This window comes from Ipomoea triloba, chromosome 10, assembly GCF_003576645.1.
Source record: "Ipomoea triloba cultivar NCNSP0323 chromosome 10, ASM357664v1".
Lineage (NCBI taxonomy): Eukaryota > Viridiplantae > Streptophyta > Magnoliopsida > Solanales > Convolvulaceae > Ipomoea > Ipomoea triloba.
In genome coordinates, this window is record NC_044925.1 from 3,556,808 (window position 1) to 3,573,169 (window position 16,362).

Sequence of the window (16,362 nt, forward strand, 5' to 3'; positions counted from 1 at the left end):
TTTTTTTTTTTTTTTTTTTTTTTTTTTTTTTTTTTTTTTTTTTTTTTTTTTTTTTTTTTTTTTTTTTTTTTTGTTCAACTAATTAATGTAATTCATGCGATAAAATTATATACTTTCAAAAATGTAACTAATATTATCAATTTTAAGGAGAGACCTCTGGGATGGTGGCAAGACCCCATATTAGCTGTCAAAAACTAATATTCAGAGTGAGGGCATTAAATGCCCACCACTTTCTACGTACAAGTACTCTTTAACAATGTATGATTTAAAAATTGTTTTCTTATACATTAGGGGTATGTTTGGTTCCTACATGAGAATTAAAATTGAAATGAGAATCAAATACTTAATATTCTGTAATTGTAATGGGTTTTGGTGAAAGCATTTTGTATATTTGATAGTAGGGTGGAATTGAAATGATTATCAATATTGATATTTGGTTATGTATGACTTTATAATGGATATAAAGGTTTTAAAAATACCAATAAAAACAAAAAGTCAAGACAATTTATCTTAATGTAACCACATCCAAATTAAAGCATCAATGTGAACAAAAATATTAAAACAAAAATCTAAAAGCACTAATCCAAAATTCCAAACTTAAAAATTAATTAGATTACCAATATGTATGTTTTTAATTAGGGAATGAAGTTTTTAATTGAAGGGGTAATCAAATCCCATAGTTGAGTTTTAAAAAGCTGTCAAGTAAACACTAACTATGATTTTGATTCTCATTCCTAGTGTGTAAACCGTGAACTATACGCACCTTAGGTTTTCAGCTTTCCTGTTTTTGGAGTAATAGTTTTAGGTCAGGTGATTTACTACTTGAGTTAATCATATAGAACTAAAAAATATTTTGAGACAATATAATGTATTTGGAATTCTCATGAATGCTATTCTCACAAATGCTACAAATTTTATTTTTAAAATTTAATTTAAAAATCTCACATTTCTTGAATCAGACAAGGGGATATAGAATAACTTAAACCAAATGTCTCTTAAATAAAGGATTACTTCTGCAAATGCCTTATGACAGCTTGACTACTATTAATGTTTGTCATGTCAATTAAAAAAAATTAAGGAGAGAATAAATATAAAAGAAGTAAAATTATTGTCACAGACATGATCTTATTAAACAAAGCAAAGAAAATATTATTAACTTTTTAGAAAACCAATCAAGTTAGGTCATATTATATATTTTATTTCAAAAATCAAACAATATTAATCATTGATTTTAGAAAAATATTCCATTTAGCTTATTAGTTTTGTACAATTAGGTCACTAAACTTAAAAAGAATGCAATCAAATCATCAAACAAGTAAAATATGTGCAATTAGAATATTTTTTAATAATATTTTCAAGTAAAATCCGACCACAAAAAAATTCGCAGCCGCTATTTAAATGCATATCTTTTATGAAGGTCGGTTGTGGTTCTAAAAGGTAGATCTTTAATGTTTTTTCTTTAATTTTGAGTGACGAGGGAACCACTACTCATCGAGGGTGTGCACTGATATACCCCATTCATGTGTAGCTCACAAATCATATATACATGAGATGTAAACTACACTTAAAAATCATATGTGACAGACTCGATCAAGAGAGTGTTAACAGAAATCAAACTTGTGACCTTCCAATACCTTCAATTACATTTCCTTTTAATTTTTCAATTTACCTCTTTCAAAGAAGATAACAAGCTTTTTTTTAAAATAAAATAAAATTATTAATTTTTTTGAAAAAAAATTGTGCTAAACAAAAATGTCTGACAATAATAAAGGTCATTTTCCCTCCTTATTCAGATGGCCGGTGATCAAATAATAAAGGTCATTTATTCCATGAGACTTGATGCATGCCTGGATATATGTTTTTAGCTCTTAGAAGTCACAATCACAAGACGGCTAGCTGGATTTTAATTCATTTTCAGCATTGAGTTGAGTAGTTGCATGTGGTCCTAAGGGAATTTAATTACTCACGAAATATTTCTAAAAATTTCATTCACAATATTTCAAAAATAATCTAAGGCGTTTGATACTTACACTTTTCTTAAAAGAGATTTGGTTCCTCTTAAGGATACTAGGATTGTTAGAGCATCGATTCTTCATAATACAATGGATTGCATCAAATATATTTGAACACTCAAATATATTGCTCAGCAAAATAAAACAAAGATGAACACTTCGAATTTTTACAGAAGTTCCTAGACTATCTATAAAACGGTGTTTACCATTCGGTCCGGTAGTTACTAGTTATTAACTACTCGATGGTATTGGCTATTCGGTTTGATCAAATGGTTGACCATACCATTCGGTCCGGTAGTTACTAGTTATTAACTACTCGATGGTATTGGCTATTCGGTTTGATCAAATGGTTGACCATTCGTAACTTTTAGGCAACTATTAACTACTCGATGGTATTAGCTATTCGGTTTGATCAAATAGTTTACCATTCGTAACCTTTAGGCAACTATTCGTGCGGTAGGCAACTATTCGTGCGGGTATTGCTCGAACTACCGTTCTAAAAGTGTTAATTCTGATTCGTTAGAATTAATTTTGAATTAGCTCCAAACAAGAATCGAACTCGGGCAGATGGGTTGAAAGTAAAAACCATGGACCACTAGGCTATAGTGCTTGTGCCATTCAAACATGTCTTGATGAGAAGCCAGGTGCCTTATTTATAATAACCTCTCCCTTCCCTGGGCCGTCCACATGTACGTCTCTAAATCCCGTATTGGCTTCTTGTGCCACGTAGCCCACGCCCTCACCTTGCACGCACACACTCACCCCTCGCAACCCCTCCCTGTCGCACCACGCGATACGGGGGGAGCCAGGTCACAGCACGGCCGCACACCTGGCGCACTGGCCACGCCTCGGCCGTGCTTGGCCAGCGCACCCACCGGCGTCCTCGCCGACAGCCGGCTATCAGCCCGACGGCACTCATCTGTCACCTGGGCCTCTCGACCCGTGTCTGCCATATCCCCTAGCCCAATAACGCTAGCCCAACAAGTCTTAATCCATACCCACTATCCCCATCACCCTTTCTCGTTATTTATATATTTTATATAAATTTTTTTGGTTTCGTACTAAACATTAGTTGGAATTAATTTTTGTAAAAATTAAATTCCATTTTTCATATATATATATATCCACACACACAGTATATCGACTTATTCACCACCTACACAAAGAACTTGAATTCACTTTAATCCGACTCAAATCGAAAGTGAACTCACATATATTTGTACCACAAAATATCCACTTAAAAATTACATTTTTGCTAAAAATTTCCAACCGTAAAAACCCTGAGGCTTGTGGCTAGCTTTGTGATCAAAGCACAAGTCCATTACACTTGTATTGGAGTGAAATATTAGTGGAAATTAAACCTTCTAAACAACTCTAGGAGGGTAGATTATGCTGACTTGATTGAACCACTATAAAAATATCCATCTCCTTATCTTTTATCTTTACGCACTTAATTATGTCTTATCTTCTACATACTCAAACTAAAAATGTTATCAAGCCAAAACGTGCCACAATATTAAAAAGGGATAATATTTCTGTTGCATTTATAAACTCTAACATATTTTTAATTCAAGCTCATTTGAGAATTAATTTCAAAAATCCAGCAAGTCTATTCACCACTCCCCTCAAAACTCGCTCCTCAACCCTTCGGGACTAATAAAAGTATCACACTTTTTCTTATACTTATTATACTTTCCATCATAATAACAACCAATTTATCAGTAATTAACATTATATTTCTGTCTAGACTTGACCCATCTCAAAAAAAATATATGTGAAATGATCTCATAGAAGACTCACCTAATGACCAGTGATATAATTGCACGTATCAAAAACAAATAATGTCTGAATATTTTTGCCAAATTTTAAGAATATATTTAGATGCAATTATTACAAAGCATGAAAGTTTCAATTTTTTGCAACCAATAAACCAATTAAAAAATTGCAAAAAATATATAATCACGAAAAAGTTGCAGGCAGATAATACTACATTAATACGTAACAAAGTAAATGGCTCACGCATGACCACGTCAACTCTGCTGTATATATGAACCACACTGCCGGCCACACACTAAACCAAAAACAACAAAACATAAAAAATTAGTCTCTCTGTATGGCCGCCGTGGAAGCTAAAGCTGTCTCTCTTCCAGTGCCTAGCGTCCAGCAGCTGGCCAAGGAAAACCCCGCCGTGGTTCCAAGCCGGTATATCCGACAGGATATCAAATCTCCGGCACCGGAGAAACCACCTTGTTCTCCCACGGATGTCCCGGTGATTGACATGCAAAAGTTAGTTTCTGAGGAATTTTCCGGGGAGGAGTCGCCGGAGCTTCAGAAGCTGCACTGTGCCTGCAAGGATTGGGGTTTCTTTCAGCTGATAAATCATGGGGTGAGGTCTTCAGTGGTGGAGAAGGCGAAACGTGAGGTCCAGGAGTTTTTTAATCTGCCATTGGAAGAGAAGGAGAACAAGTATGGGATAGCGGAAGGGGAGAAAGAAGGGTTTGGTCAGCACTTTATTGTGTCTCAAGAGCAGAAGCTGGACTGGGCAGATATGTTTTACATTAAAACCCTACCGACCCATATAAGATCACCTAAACTTTTTCCAAAGCTGCCACAACCTTTCAGGTTAGTAAATCTACTTGTGTCCAACTGGTCTTAGAGATGAAATTTATTGCAAAAGATCAAATATTAAGTCTCACAAGCAGCAGCGCGAGAGCAATCTCTCAAATAAAAGACTGTTTGGGTAGTGAGTAAAAGTCTAATATTTATTGATGAGTTGAGTCACCATGATTTACCTCTGATCTCCACAATCTTGTCTTGCCGGAATGTGGGGGGCGCCCCACCTTTTGAAATAGATATAAAATTTTTCACAAAAGACTAAGGATTGAATTTCATTAGCCGTAGTCTGCAAGCTGAGCAACCTCTCAAATGAGGACTGTACTCCTTGTGCGCAGTGAGTAAAAGTCTAGTTTTTATTGATCAGTTGAGTGATTATGATTTACCTCTCCGCAATTCTGTCTTGCTAGGCAGTGGGTGCAACCCCACCTTTTGTCATAGATATAAAATTTGTCACAAAAGACCAATGATTGAATCTCGCCAGCAATAGTGTTGGAGTAACTTCTCAAATGAGGGTTCCTTGTACGCTGTGAGTAAAAGTCTAATTTTTGTTGATCATTTGAGTCACTATGATTTACCTCCCTATACCCCACCTTTAATCACAAATATATCTGCTTGTCGGTAGAATGCCTAGAAATGGGTTAAATAGACTTTCTAGGCTTTCCGAAAGTAAATTTTAGTGAGCTTGAAGTTTGAAATAAGTAAGATCAAATCCTTTGAATAGTTTTGTGTTCTTTGTTTTTCATTTTTGGGGCGTGCAGGGATACTATAGAAGAGTACTCAGTTGAAGTACACAAGGTTGCCATGAAGGTCCTAAACCTTTTGGCAAAGAAACTGGGAATAAAAGCTGAAGAAATGAGAATGCTTTTCGAAGAAGGAATGCAATCAATGAGGATGAACTATTATCCACCATGTCCCCATCCAGAGCTTGTGATGGGTCTCAGCCCTCACTCCGATCCCGGTGGTTTAACTATCCTCCTTCAAGCAAATGAAACAAAGGGTCTCGAGATCAAAAAGTATGGAGTTTGGATTCCTATTGTGCCAATCCCTAATGCCTTCATTGTTAATGTGGGAGATTCTGTGGAGGTAATAAGCTAATTAAGAGTGTTTTTCACACCACAATTTTAGATTTTTAGTCATACTAGAGATAATGATTTTGACGAGTTACAGTAGTCGTATTAGAGATAATGATTTTGACAATTTACATCTCAATCTATCCAAATTGATTGTCACCTATCAACCAATATAATTTTTTTTTTTGAAGGAATCAACCAATATAATGTTGATTGACGGGTCAGCGTGCTCTTTTGTCTACCATTGTTCTGTAGAGGCACAAATTGCACTTGAAGAAGACTGAGCACTCTAACCCGTGAACTAGGAATTTTTCATAAAAATAGTGGGTCAAATTAAACCACTTTGTATCAACAAAGATCAAAATATCATTATATTTAACATTATTTAAACAGGTTTATTGATAAAGGACAAAATATGGTCATGCCACAATAATACTAGAACCAATAAGAGATGTTCTAGTTCAAAAAAAAAAAAAAAGAGATGTTCTAAAAAAAACTAAAAATGGAATGACACCAATAAATCTAGGACCAAAAATGAAATTAACTCTTAATAAAATACTATCTATACTTATCTCTCTTTTGCAACCCCAACACTCTTGTTCTATATATCCTATATATGCTTTCATGGCGAGATTAGAAGTTGTTCGATGTTATCATGTTCTCAAATAATCAATTTTAATTTGCAGATCTTTACGAATGGAATTTATCGTAGCATTGAGCATAGAGGAGTAGTAAGTCCAGACAAGGAGAGGGTATCCATTGCAACATTTCACAGCCCAAAGATGAATGCTGAATTAGGTCCAGCTACCAGCCTTATCACCCCTCAAACCCCAGCAAATTTTAAGAGGATTAATGTAGCTGATTTTTACCGTCTATTTTTTAAATGTAAATTGGATGGTAAATCTCGTATTGAAAGGTTAAGGATTGCCAACGACTATGGAGGTAAGAGCTAAGTCTAACCTTGTTCTTTATTGTAAGACTCCTAATAAATGTTTAATAAAAATGGAACTTTGAGTGCATGTAATTTAATAGTATGTTATACATTTTATTTGATAGTAGATTTGGATTTGAATATTATTTTTTCATTCTAAAAAAATTATATCATGAAAATATTTTAAGCTTATTCTCCATTTCAATTGAAAGGAAAAAAATTTACAATAAAAACAGGCGATTAATTACATCTTTAATTAATGTATGGTCTTGTTGGTTTTACTGTTACGGAATCGCCCGATGGCGGGCCAACACAACAATAAAACGAGAAGAAGATAACGAAAAAGATGGAAAGAATATAGAGATAGAGTAATTGCCTTTTTATTACAAATCAAAACACTCTAGAATGTGACCCCAAGCGTATTTAATTGATGCATGGTCCTGTTGGTTTTACGGCTATGAGGTAGCTAGCAAGACTGCAAGCCAACACAACTGTAAAACGAGATGAAGATAACAAAAAAGATTGAAAGAATATAGAGAGAGGGTAATTTCCTTTTTATTAAAAATCAGATAAAAAACACTCTAGAATGTGACCTCAATGGTATTATACAAATTAACAAATTTGAACTTAGGAAAGTTACTAAAACTGTCCAAACAGTCACATTTCCTTCCTAATATTGAAAAAGGTAACTTCTGCACCAAATTTGGGGAATTACTGTATTATTCTACAAATGCATTAATTTGGGGAATTATATCACTATTCAGGTTTTGTTCTCAAAAATTCGGTCTACATTGCTAGAAGTTGATGGAGGTCGATTGGTTAAATATGGTTCTTGTTCGTAAAAGAGGAAGCCTATGCTACATGGATGTTTGGACTTAGGAGAAATATAAGGAATATAATGGAAAAAGACTGTTGTGACCATTCCATTGGAAGGGAGTAGAACGATCAACGAAGTTAGATTACTGTTGCACTATTGTGTTATGTATAAATAATAAACAACCTTCCATATACACAATCATCAACTCTCTTGTAAAACAAAAAATTTGTGTAGCACGCAAGTTACTCAAAGAGTGCATATTGCTCTTCGCGTGCAACAGGATGAAGCCAGTATGAGGGCAGTAGACCCCCTCCTTTACCCCACTTCACCCGTAAATAATATAGATATAAATTACTCAAAGATGAAGTAGTTTAGATGGTTAAGTATTTATTGTGTTGTAGTAGAGGTCAAGAGAATCTTTCGCCCTCACTGGATGAAATTTCTGACTGCGTCTCTGTTTGCGTGCCTACTGGCTACTAATTGATTGAATGCTGGAATGCCCTTATCAATTTTAAACCTACTCATTCACATAAAATTATATAAAATTAAATTTCTTTTACTCAAATTCCTCATTAATTAGAAAATGTTAAATTTAGACTCCTAACATTGGTTGTATACTTGTATAGCAATTGGCGCAATCAGAAGAGGGAGTCAGGGAGAATATATTTTTTTTTTTGAATACTATTAACTCTGTTACAATGCAGTATCTGTTCATAACAAGTCAGGGAGAATATAATTTTACTTTAAATACAACTCTATTTTGAGACGGCATTCTTTAAAACCCCATCCTTTTTCTTTTTTTTTTTTTTTGAAACCCCATTCTAAATCTAGTACGATTCCGAGGATACTCCAAATTCCGAATTAACCCTAAAACTGTTCTCTCCAAACCGCGCTCAGCTCGTAATATACTATGAGCGCATCGGAGAAGACGGCGGCTGGTTCAATGATATCGCTTCTTCATTTTCTTCCCCAAGACATTCTCGTCGAGATCCTCTCCAAGCTTCCTGCTAAATCGCTAGTACGATTCAGGTGCGTTTCTAAATTCTTTTATGCTCTCGTAGCTGATCATGCCTTTGGCGTTATGCATCGCAGCTTGTCCTTGAAGCTTCCCAGTAGAGAGGGCATCCTCATCTCTATCTCCGCCCGTCACTCCCCCTCCCCTGCGTATTACACCATAAATTTAAGCGATGAAAACCCCCGGCGGCCGGGAATGCTCCAAGCCAACCGTCTCGCCTACTTGGACACTGAACCCCTTCTGATAGGCTGTTTAGGCTCCTCCTCCGATGGCCTGATTTGTCTGTCCAGACCCATTGGAGACGTCGTTGTTTTCAACGTTAGTACGGGACAACGTATTTCCCTTCCAAGAATCCAATTCCACTGCCCCTATCCACATTCAACCTGTGCACTGTTGGGGTTTGATTCACAATCTAAAAGATACAAGGTTTTGATGTCAGCCAGGATAATTGATCAAGGCAGCAGGTCCAACTACATTGAGTATAAGCATTGGGTTTTGACTGTGGGAGTGGATAAATCATGGAGGGAGATCAACTTCACCTATTCCCACCCCTTCTCCCCCTCCGATTTGTATCCCTGCCCTAGCTACTGTAATAGTGTCTACATTGACGGCATTATCTATTTCTATAATTGGCGGATTAAAGATTACCACATAATAGCATCATTTGAATTTAGGTCTGAGAGTTGTTCTTTGATACCATTTCCAGTTGAAGGTTCATCATCATCATCACAGTATCACTATTGTGATCATATTTTCGGATGTTTTACATTGTTACAAGTTGATGGAGGTCGACTGGCTATTGTTCTTCTTCACAAAAGAGGCAGCCTATGCTACATGGATGTTTCGACTTGGGAGAAATCTAAGGAATGCTGGGAGAAGATTACTATGCCCATTCCACTAGAAGAGAGTAGAACAATCAACCAATCCTTAGTGGTGCACTATACTACGAATCATTTTGGGGAGATTGTGTTGTTATGTAAAAATAGTGAACGATTTTCCATTTTAGTTTGTAACTTGAAAAGTACAGTTTGGAGACAATTTGATATAGGGAAAAGTACAGTTTGGAGACAATTTGATATAGGTGGAGTTGAGGAATTTCCATTTCTTTACTGTACGGATGTTAGAATGTATAGAACTAGGGACAATGTGTTTTCTTTGGAGTAGTAAGATTTAGAATGTCTGAAATATTAGACAACTTTGGGTTAGAAAAGTTGGTTTAATTTGGGGTTGACAAGCGTGGGATCCGAGGTCTGATTTGTTGTAAAGATTGGGCAAAAGGTCAGCTTCAATTCACAGCAAAACTTGCTGACGAGAGAGGGCTTAAGTTCATTAATTTGAGAATGTTTCTTTTTTATATATTAGTAAAGGTCTGTCTTTTAATTTCAGTATTTGAAATTATACTTCATTAGTTTGAGAAATTTATTTGAGAATGTTTCCTTTTTTTTTTTACCACGAGGTTTCCTGAGCCTACTCTAGCGGTGGTAGGAGGCACTTTTTTCGTTATTAAGCTGACCTAATTATTGAGTTCTGGTCATATTGATTTTTCCATACAAAAGGGGTTCAAGTTCACGACGACCACTTACACCAACAATGAGAGTGCACGACTCACACCAACCAACTCTAGTGGCGCTTGAAGGCACTTTTTCATTACTAGGCCGGCCCAATTAATGAGTGCTGACCAAATTGATTTTTCCATAGGAAAGTGGCTATGAGTTCAAACTCACGACGACCACTTACACCAACAATGAGAGTGCATAGCAATTCACATCAACCAAGCTGGTCACGGACATCCAACTTTGCAAGGGGGGTCAATGCCTAAGAAAAATTCGATCCATTGGTGGTTTTTTTCAGGCAAAAGAACCCATTTTTGGGATTTTTTCTAAACTTCATGCGCCATGACTTAGCGAACAATTATTGGGTTAGTATTTCTCACAAGATATGAATTGAAGTATTCATTACTCATTTTAACATGATTAGCATTTTAGTCATATGTTAGGTATCTCTATACATGTAAGAGACGATTGTGATAAAATATTCATCGGTTGATTGTTTAGATTGCAAATAGTCAAACTTGGATAATGAGTAATACTAATCATGTTAAAATGAATAATAAATTGCAATAGATAACATGCATATGTGTAAATGTTTATTATTTTACTAAACAAGGTTCTATGGCTTAAAACATATGTTTTTTCAACATATATCTAGGGTGTGTAACGTAAACCAACTCTAGGTCAGATTTCTTTTTTTTTTTTTTTTTTTAGTAAGAGTCAAATCCTATAGAAGCTACATAGCATGCAAGTTACCTGAAGAAGAGTGGATGTTCTTCGCGTGCCTACTAATAATTGATGGCTGGTCATGTACGCATTGGCATAAACAAGGCCGGTCTAAACATTTTAGAGGCCCTGGACGAAATTAAAAAAAATGGGTCCCTTATATTTTCAACATTTTTTAAATACAAAAGTAATCATGACAAAAATTTTTAACGTGCTATGCAAAATCATCCATAATTGTATCAAAATTAACATTCTCTAGCATATCCTTCTCAATACACAAAATCGTCATTAACTGGCCTTGGTCATTTAAATTTTCTTTAGATTGTTTCAAATTTTCATTAAATGATTCTGATTAAAAAAAAAATTATTTATAGCTCCTCTTTGTGATTCTATTAGCCTTCAGTTGTATCAGTATCACAAACAGTTCCACAACTACGATTTTTTGTTCATTTCTTCTTTCAGTTTCTATCCTTGTAAATATAATGGATTAGGCATAACTATATATATATATATATATATATATATATATATATATATATATATATATATTCTAGAATTACAGAAATCACAAAATTCATTATCCAAATAAACATTACTCATTAGAGAATTATAGATTTATAGGCCTAAATCCCTAATGCCCTATAGGTGTGCTGTGTTGCATGTGTGCAGTGTTACATAGGAAATAAAGACAGAACAAATTACAAATAGAAGAAAACTTACAAGTTACAACGGACAATGGGGCCGAACTGGCAAACAAATGAACAATCGTTGATTAATCGAATTGGAAAAAAAATTTATTGAAGAAGACGAATGGGTTAGCCGGTTAGGGTGTCGATTCTAATAGATAAAAGATAATTAGGTGTCATCGACTCCCCGGGTCGATTCTATTTCTAAATTATTTAATTGAGCGTCCATTCTCAGCTTCTTGCAATCCCATGTATTCTTAATTTTTTGTTTTCAAATATAATTATAACATTAATTTTTTATTGGGAAAAAAACACTTTTGGTCCCCCAATTAGTATCACATTTGACATGTTATCCCTATCTTTCAATTTGAACAAATTTGGTCCCTCAATTATTGAGACGGTTGTCAATTTAGTCCTTCTGTTAAGTTATCCTAATTAACACCGTTAATACCATGGGCAAATTTGGAATTTCACATTGAAAAATGCACTTTTGGTCCCTCATCATCCCAAGATTGATCTTTCGCATGAAGATTAAACCAAAGGAATGTCTGATGTTGTATGCTTCACCCCTCGCAAAAAATTCAGGAAATTACTGGCCCGAGCTTTAGGTAAACCTTTGAACCAGGAATTTATTCAACCTTTGAATGAGAATGCAATGAGATTAAACGAGGCCGAAGAAACTATAGAGTTAAGAGGTTTGTCTGTTGATTTGAACGAGAATGCAATGAGCTTAAACGAGACCGAGGAAGAAAAAAGTTCCTGATACACCGAGTTCTGTAGATAGCCTCCATCGTTTGCATAGGAAACTCCTACTTCTCGAGAATAAGGATTCCGCGAGTGAGGAGTCGTTGGATGAGAGTGTGATAGGTGATTTAGATGGTTTGGTTCCAGTTTCGACGATTGAGCGATTGAAAACAGCGCTGAAATCTGAAAGGAAGGCACTGCACGCTGTATACACCGAGCTGGAAGAGGAGATTAGTGCTTCTGCAGTGGTGGCTAATCAGACGATGGCTATGATAAACAGGCTTCAAGAAGAGAAGGGTGCAATGCAGATGTAGGCTCTTCAGTATCAGAGGATGATGGACGAGCAATCGGAGTATGACCAAGAGGCGTTGCAGTTGCTAAACGAGCTTATGGTGAAGCGGGAGAAAGAAAGGCAGGAGCTCGAGAAAGAATTGGAGGTGTATAGGAAATGGGTGTTGGAGTTTGAGGCTAAAGAGAAGGTTGTGATTTTGAAAAGAAGCAAAGATGACAGTGATAGAAGTGCGTTTTCCTCGGCTTCTTGTAGTAACGGTGAGGAGGATAAGCGATGGGTTGTCTATCGATCTTAATCAAGAAGCTAAAGAAAATGAGAGCTTTTATGCACATCAAGAATCCACACCTGGTGATGAAGTTCTTAATTTCGAGGATTCCTTGGCTGATTTCGAGGGCGAAAGGATGGCTATTCTCGAACAGCTCAAAGTCTTGGAGGAAAAGCTAATCACCATGGATTACGAGGAAGTCGGGGAAATGGAGGATTTGAAAGCGGGGGAGATCAATGGCCATTCCAATGTCCACGCGAATGGTTTTGCTAAAGAAACAAATGGCAAACATCAAATTTTAAGTTCAATGGGGAAGAGTCTTCTCCCTCTCTTCGACGATGCCATTAGTGACGAAAATGGAGACGTTGCACACGAGAACGGGTTCTTCTACTCCAATGGCGTGCACCACGATTCAGACATCACGGAAGACTGATTTGCAAAACAACGGGGGTTGCTATCAAAGAGAAATTGGATTGCCTGCACGAGAGGCTACAAGCGCTAGAGGCCTATAGGGAGTTCCTAAATTACTGCATTAAGCTAAAGATTGCAAGAATCTTTGGCTTAATCTTCCTGTGAAAGATCATGGGATTTTGAGGGACCAAAAGTGCATTTTCCAATGTGAAATTTCAAATTTGCCCATGGTATTAACGGTGTTAATTGGGGTAACTTAACAGAAGGACTAAATTGACAACCGTCTCAATAATTGAGGGACCAAATTTGTTCAAATTGAAAGATAGGGATAACATTTCAAATGTGATACTAAATGGGGACCAAAAGTGCTTTTTTCCCTTTTTTTATTTTTTAATATAATTATAACACTATAATAGATATATGTATACATATACATATACTAGTTTTTCTTATGCGCGATGCGCAAAAAATAGGTGCCCAATATTAGTATTTTATATTAAAATTTTAAATTTATTTAAATTTTAATATAGTAAGTAATAATAATAATAATAATTATTATTATTATTATTATTATTATTAATGTAAAATATTTTTATAAATTGGATATTTATATGTTAAAAAATAACTAACATATAACTCTAATATTTAATGTGTATATATTATTATTATTATTGAAGAAGACGAGAAAATATATGATGAATGCATGCGCATAGTAACAATTGTGGAAAAGATAACAGAAGTTATAACGGTAAGGGTATAATTGTCCAAAATATTATGTAGTACAACTTTTATAGCATAATGTACAAAAAAACTTAACGGAAAAAACGGACATAAATGAGGGGTATAACCTTCATTCACACTTATTATGTTTTTATATTTAGATATGGATGGCCCCCTTCTATCATGGGGCCCTGTGTGGTCGCCCATCCGCCCGTGCTCAGGACCGGCCGTGGGCATAAAAATATATAAAATTAGTTTCCTTTTACTCAAATCTTTCATTAATTAGGAAATGTTAAATTTAGACTCCTAACACATTGGTTGTATAGCAATTGGCGCAATGAGGAGGGGAGGGAGAATATAATTTTACCTTAAATACAACTCTATTTTAAGACGGCACTCTTTAAATTAAAACCTGAAAAAGTTAAAACTGAAAACCCCAACCTCATTCTAGTACGAGGATACTCCAAAATCCAAATTAACCCTAAAACTATACTCCTGCAAACGAAACCTCAGCCCGTAGGATACGATGAGCACATCGGTGAAGACGGCGGGTGTTTCAATGCTACGTAATCCTCCTCTTCTTCAACTTCTTCTTCTTCTTCCCCAAGAGATTCTCATCGAGATCCTCTCCCAGCTTCCAACTAAATCCCTAGTACGACTCAGGTGCGTTTCTAAATCATTTTGCACTCTCATAGCTGATCATGGCTTTGGAGTTCTGCAACGCAGCTTGTCCTTGACACTTCCCAGTAGAGCGGGCATCCTCATCTCTATCTCCGCCCGTTCCTCCCCTGTGTATTACACCATAAATTTCAGCGAAAAAAAACCCTGGCGGCCGGGAATGCTCCAAGCCAACAGTCTCGCCAACTTGGACTCTGAACCCCTTCTGAAAGGCTCTCTACGCTCCTCCTCCGACGGCCTGATTTGCCTGTCCCGACCCATCGGAGACGTCGTTGTTTGCAACGTTAGTACGGGACAGCGTATTTCCCTTCCAAGAATCCAATTCTCTTCAGCCTGCTGTGCACGGGTGGGGTTCGATTCACAATCTCAAAGATACAAGGTTTTGATGACAGCCTGTCAAAGAACCAGGAGGAGGGGCAGCAGGCAAATCTGCTTTGAGTATAATCACTGGATTTTGACTGTGGGAGTGGATAAATCATGGAGGGAGGTAAACTATTCTTCCCTCCCCTTCTACCCCTTTGATGCCAATGGCTGCCCTGGCTATTCTGATACTAGTGTCCACATTGATGGGGTTATCTATCAGTATAATTGGCTGACTAGAGATGACCCTCCTAGCTTCGACATAGTAGCATTTGAAGTTGGGTCCGAGAGTTATGCTTTCATACCAATTCCACCTGAACTTCCATCATCATCACAGATTCATTCTATAGATGCATTTGGGGAAAAATATCACTATTCTGGTTTGGTTCTCAGAAATTTTGCATTGCTACAAGTTTATGGAGGTCAACTGGCTATCGTTTATGTTCACAAAATACGCCACCTATACTACATGGATGTTTGGACTTGGAAGAAATCTGAGGAACGCTGGGGGAAGATGACTGTGCCCATTCCATGTGAAGAGAGTAGAAAAATCAAGGGATTTGAATACGTGCGATATAGTACGAATCATGCTGGAGAAATTGTGTTGTTATGTATAAATACTGAAAAACTTTTCATTTTGGTTTGTAACTTGAAAAGTAAGGTTTTGAAAACATTTGATGTAGGTGGAGTTGAATTTCCAATTTGTTTCCCTAGGGATGTTAGAATGTACAAGACTATGGACAATGTGTTTTCCATAGAGTAGTTTGATTTTTAATGTTTGAATTGTTAGAGAACTTCAGTGTTGACAGCAAGTTTCCAAAGATTGGGCAAAATGACAGCTTCAATTCACAGCAAGTTTTGTTGATGAGAGAGGGCTTAACTTGGTGAAAGACTAAAGGTGGAACACTTGAACTAGTTGTTAACTTGATTAATTTGAGAATGTTTCCTTTTTATATATTAGTAAAGTTGTCCATTATATTAATTTCAGTATTAGAATAGAAATTATATAAATGTCAATATAATTTTAAATTTTAAATATGAATGTGAAGCACACTACAAATATCTAACTTGGATCGGGGCAAACCCCTGCGTTTATTTAAAGTGGCTAAAGGTTTGAGAAAACAATGCTCAAGAACAATTTGATCTATTGGTGATTTTTTTATATTTTTTATTTTTGCCAGAAGAACCCATTTTTAGGATTTGAATTATTATTACTCACATGATATGAATTGAAGGATTATTTATTACTCAGTTTAGCATGATGTTTAACATGATTACTATTACTCATGCGTTATGTACGAATCATGCTGGGGAGATTGTATTGTTTGTGGAGTTGAGGAATTAGTATTACTCACATGATATGAATTGTAGGATATATATATATTACTCATTTTAACATTATTAGTATTACTAGTACCATGTATGAGATTGTGACAAAATATTTATCAGTTGATTGTTTAGATGTGATA

The 16,362-nt window shown here is 35.9% G+C and overlaps 3 protein-coding genes and 1 pseudogene across 3 annotated transcripts; all 4 read left to right on the forward strand.

Moving 5' to 3' along the window:
• Nucleotides 1-4,075: 4,075 nt before the first annotated feature.
• Nucleotides 4,076-6,727, forward strand: LOC116033669 (protein SRG1-like). Its single transcript, XM_031276425.1, has 3 exons — nt 4,076-4,634; nt 5,387-5,711; nt 6,385-6,727. The coding sequence occupies exons 1-3, from the start codon at nt 4,126-4,128 to the stop codon at nt 6,649-6,651; spliced, it is 1,101 nt and encodes a 366-aa protein (XP_031132285.1). The 5' UTR covers nt 4,076-4,125; the 3' UTR covers nt 6,652-6,727.
• Nucleotides 6,728-8,356: 1,629 nt separating this feature from the next.
• Nucleotides 8,357-9,625, forward strand: LOC116032334 (putative F-box protein At5g62660). Its single transcript, XM_031274834.1, has one exon. It carries the CDS (start codon nt 8,357-8,359, stop codon nt 9,623-9,625), a length of 1,269 nt encoding a protein of 422 aa, XP_031130694.1.
• Nucleotides 9,626-11,967: 2,342 nt separating this feature from the next.
• On the forward strand, nt 11,968-13,300 carry LOC116032335 (annotated as a pseudogene).
• A 1,081-nt stretch (nt 13,301-14,381) lies between these two features.
• On the forward strand, nt 14,382-15,656 carry LOC116032336 (putative F-box protein At3g52320). The gene has a single exon (XM_031274836.1). It carries the CDS (start codon nt 14,382-14,384, stop codon nt 15,654-15,656), a length of 1,275 nt encoding a protein of 424 aa, XP_031130696.1.
• Nucleotides 15,657-16,362: the final 706 nt, after the last annotated feature.

Excerpts from the sequence above, each read along its gene's own strand:
- LOC116033669 (XM_031276425.1), top strand. The coding sequence starts at position 4,126 with ATGGCCGCCGTGGAAGCTAAAGCTGTCTCTCTTCCAGTGCCTAGCGTC. Across the intron at positions 4,635-5,386 it reads AAGCTGCCACAACCTTTCAG|GGATACTATAGAAGAGTACT; the intron begins GTTAGTAAATCT and ends TGGGGCGTGCAG. Across the intron at positions 5,712-6,384 it reads ATGTGGGAGATTCTGTGGAG|ATCTTTACGAATGGAATTTA; the intron begins GTAATAAGCTAA and ends TTTAATTTGCAG.
- LOC116032334 (XM_031274834.1), top strand. The coding sequence starts at position 8,357 with ATGAGCGCATCGGAGAAGACGGCGGCTGGTTCAATGATATCGCTTCTT.
- LOC116032336 (XM_031274836.1), top strand. The coding sequence starts at position 14,382 with ATGAGCACATCGGTGAAGACGGCGGGTGTTTCAATGCTACGTAATCCT.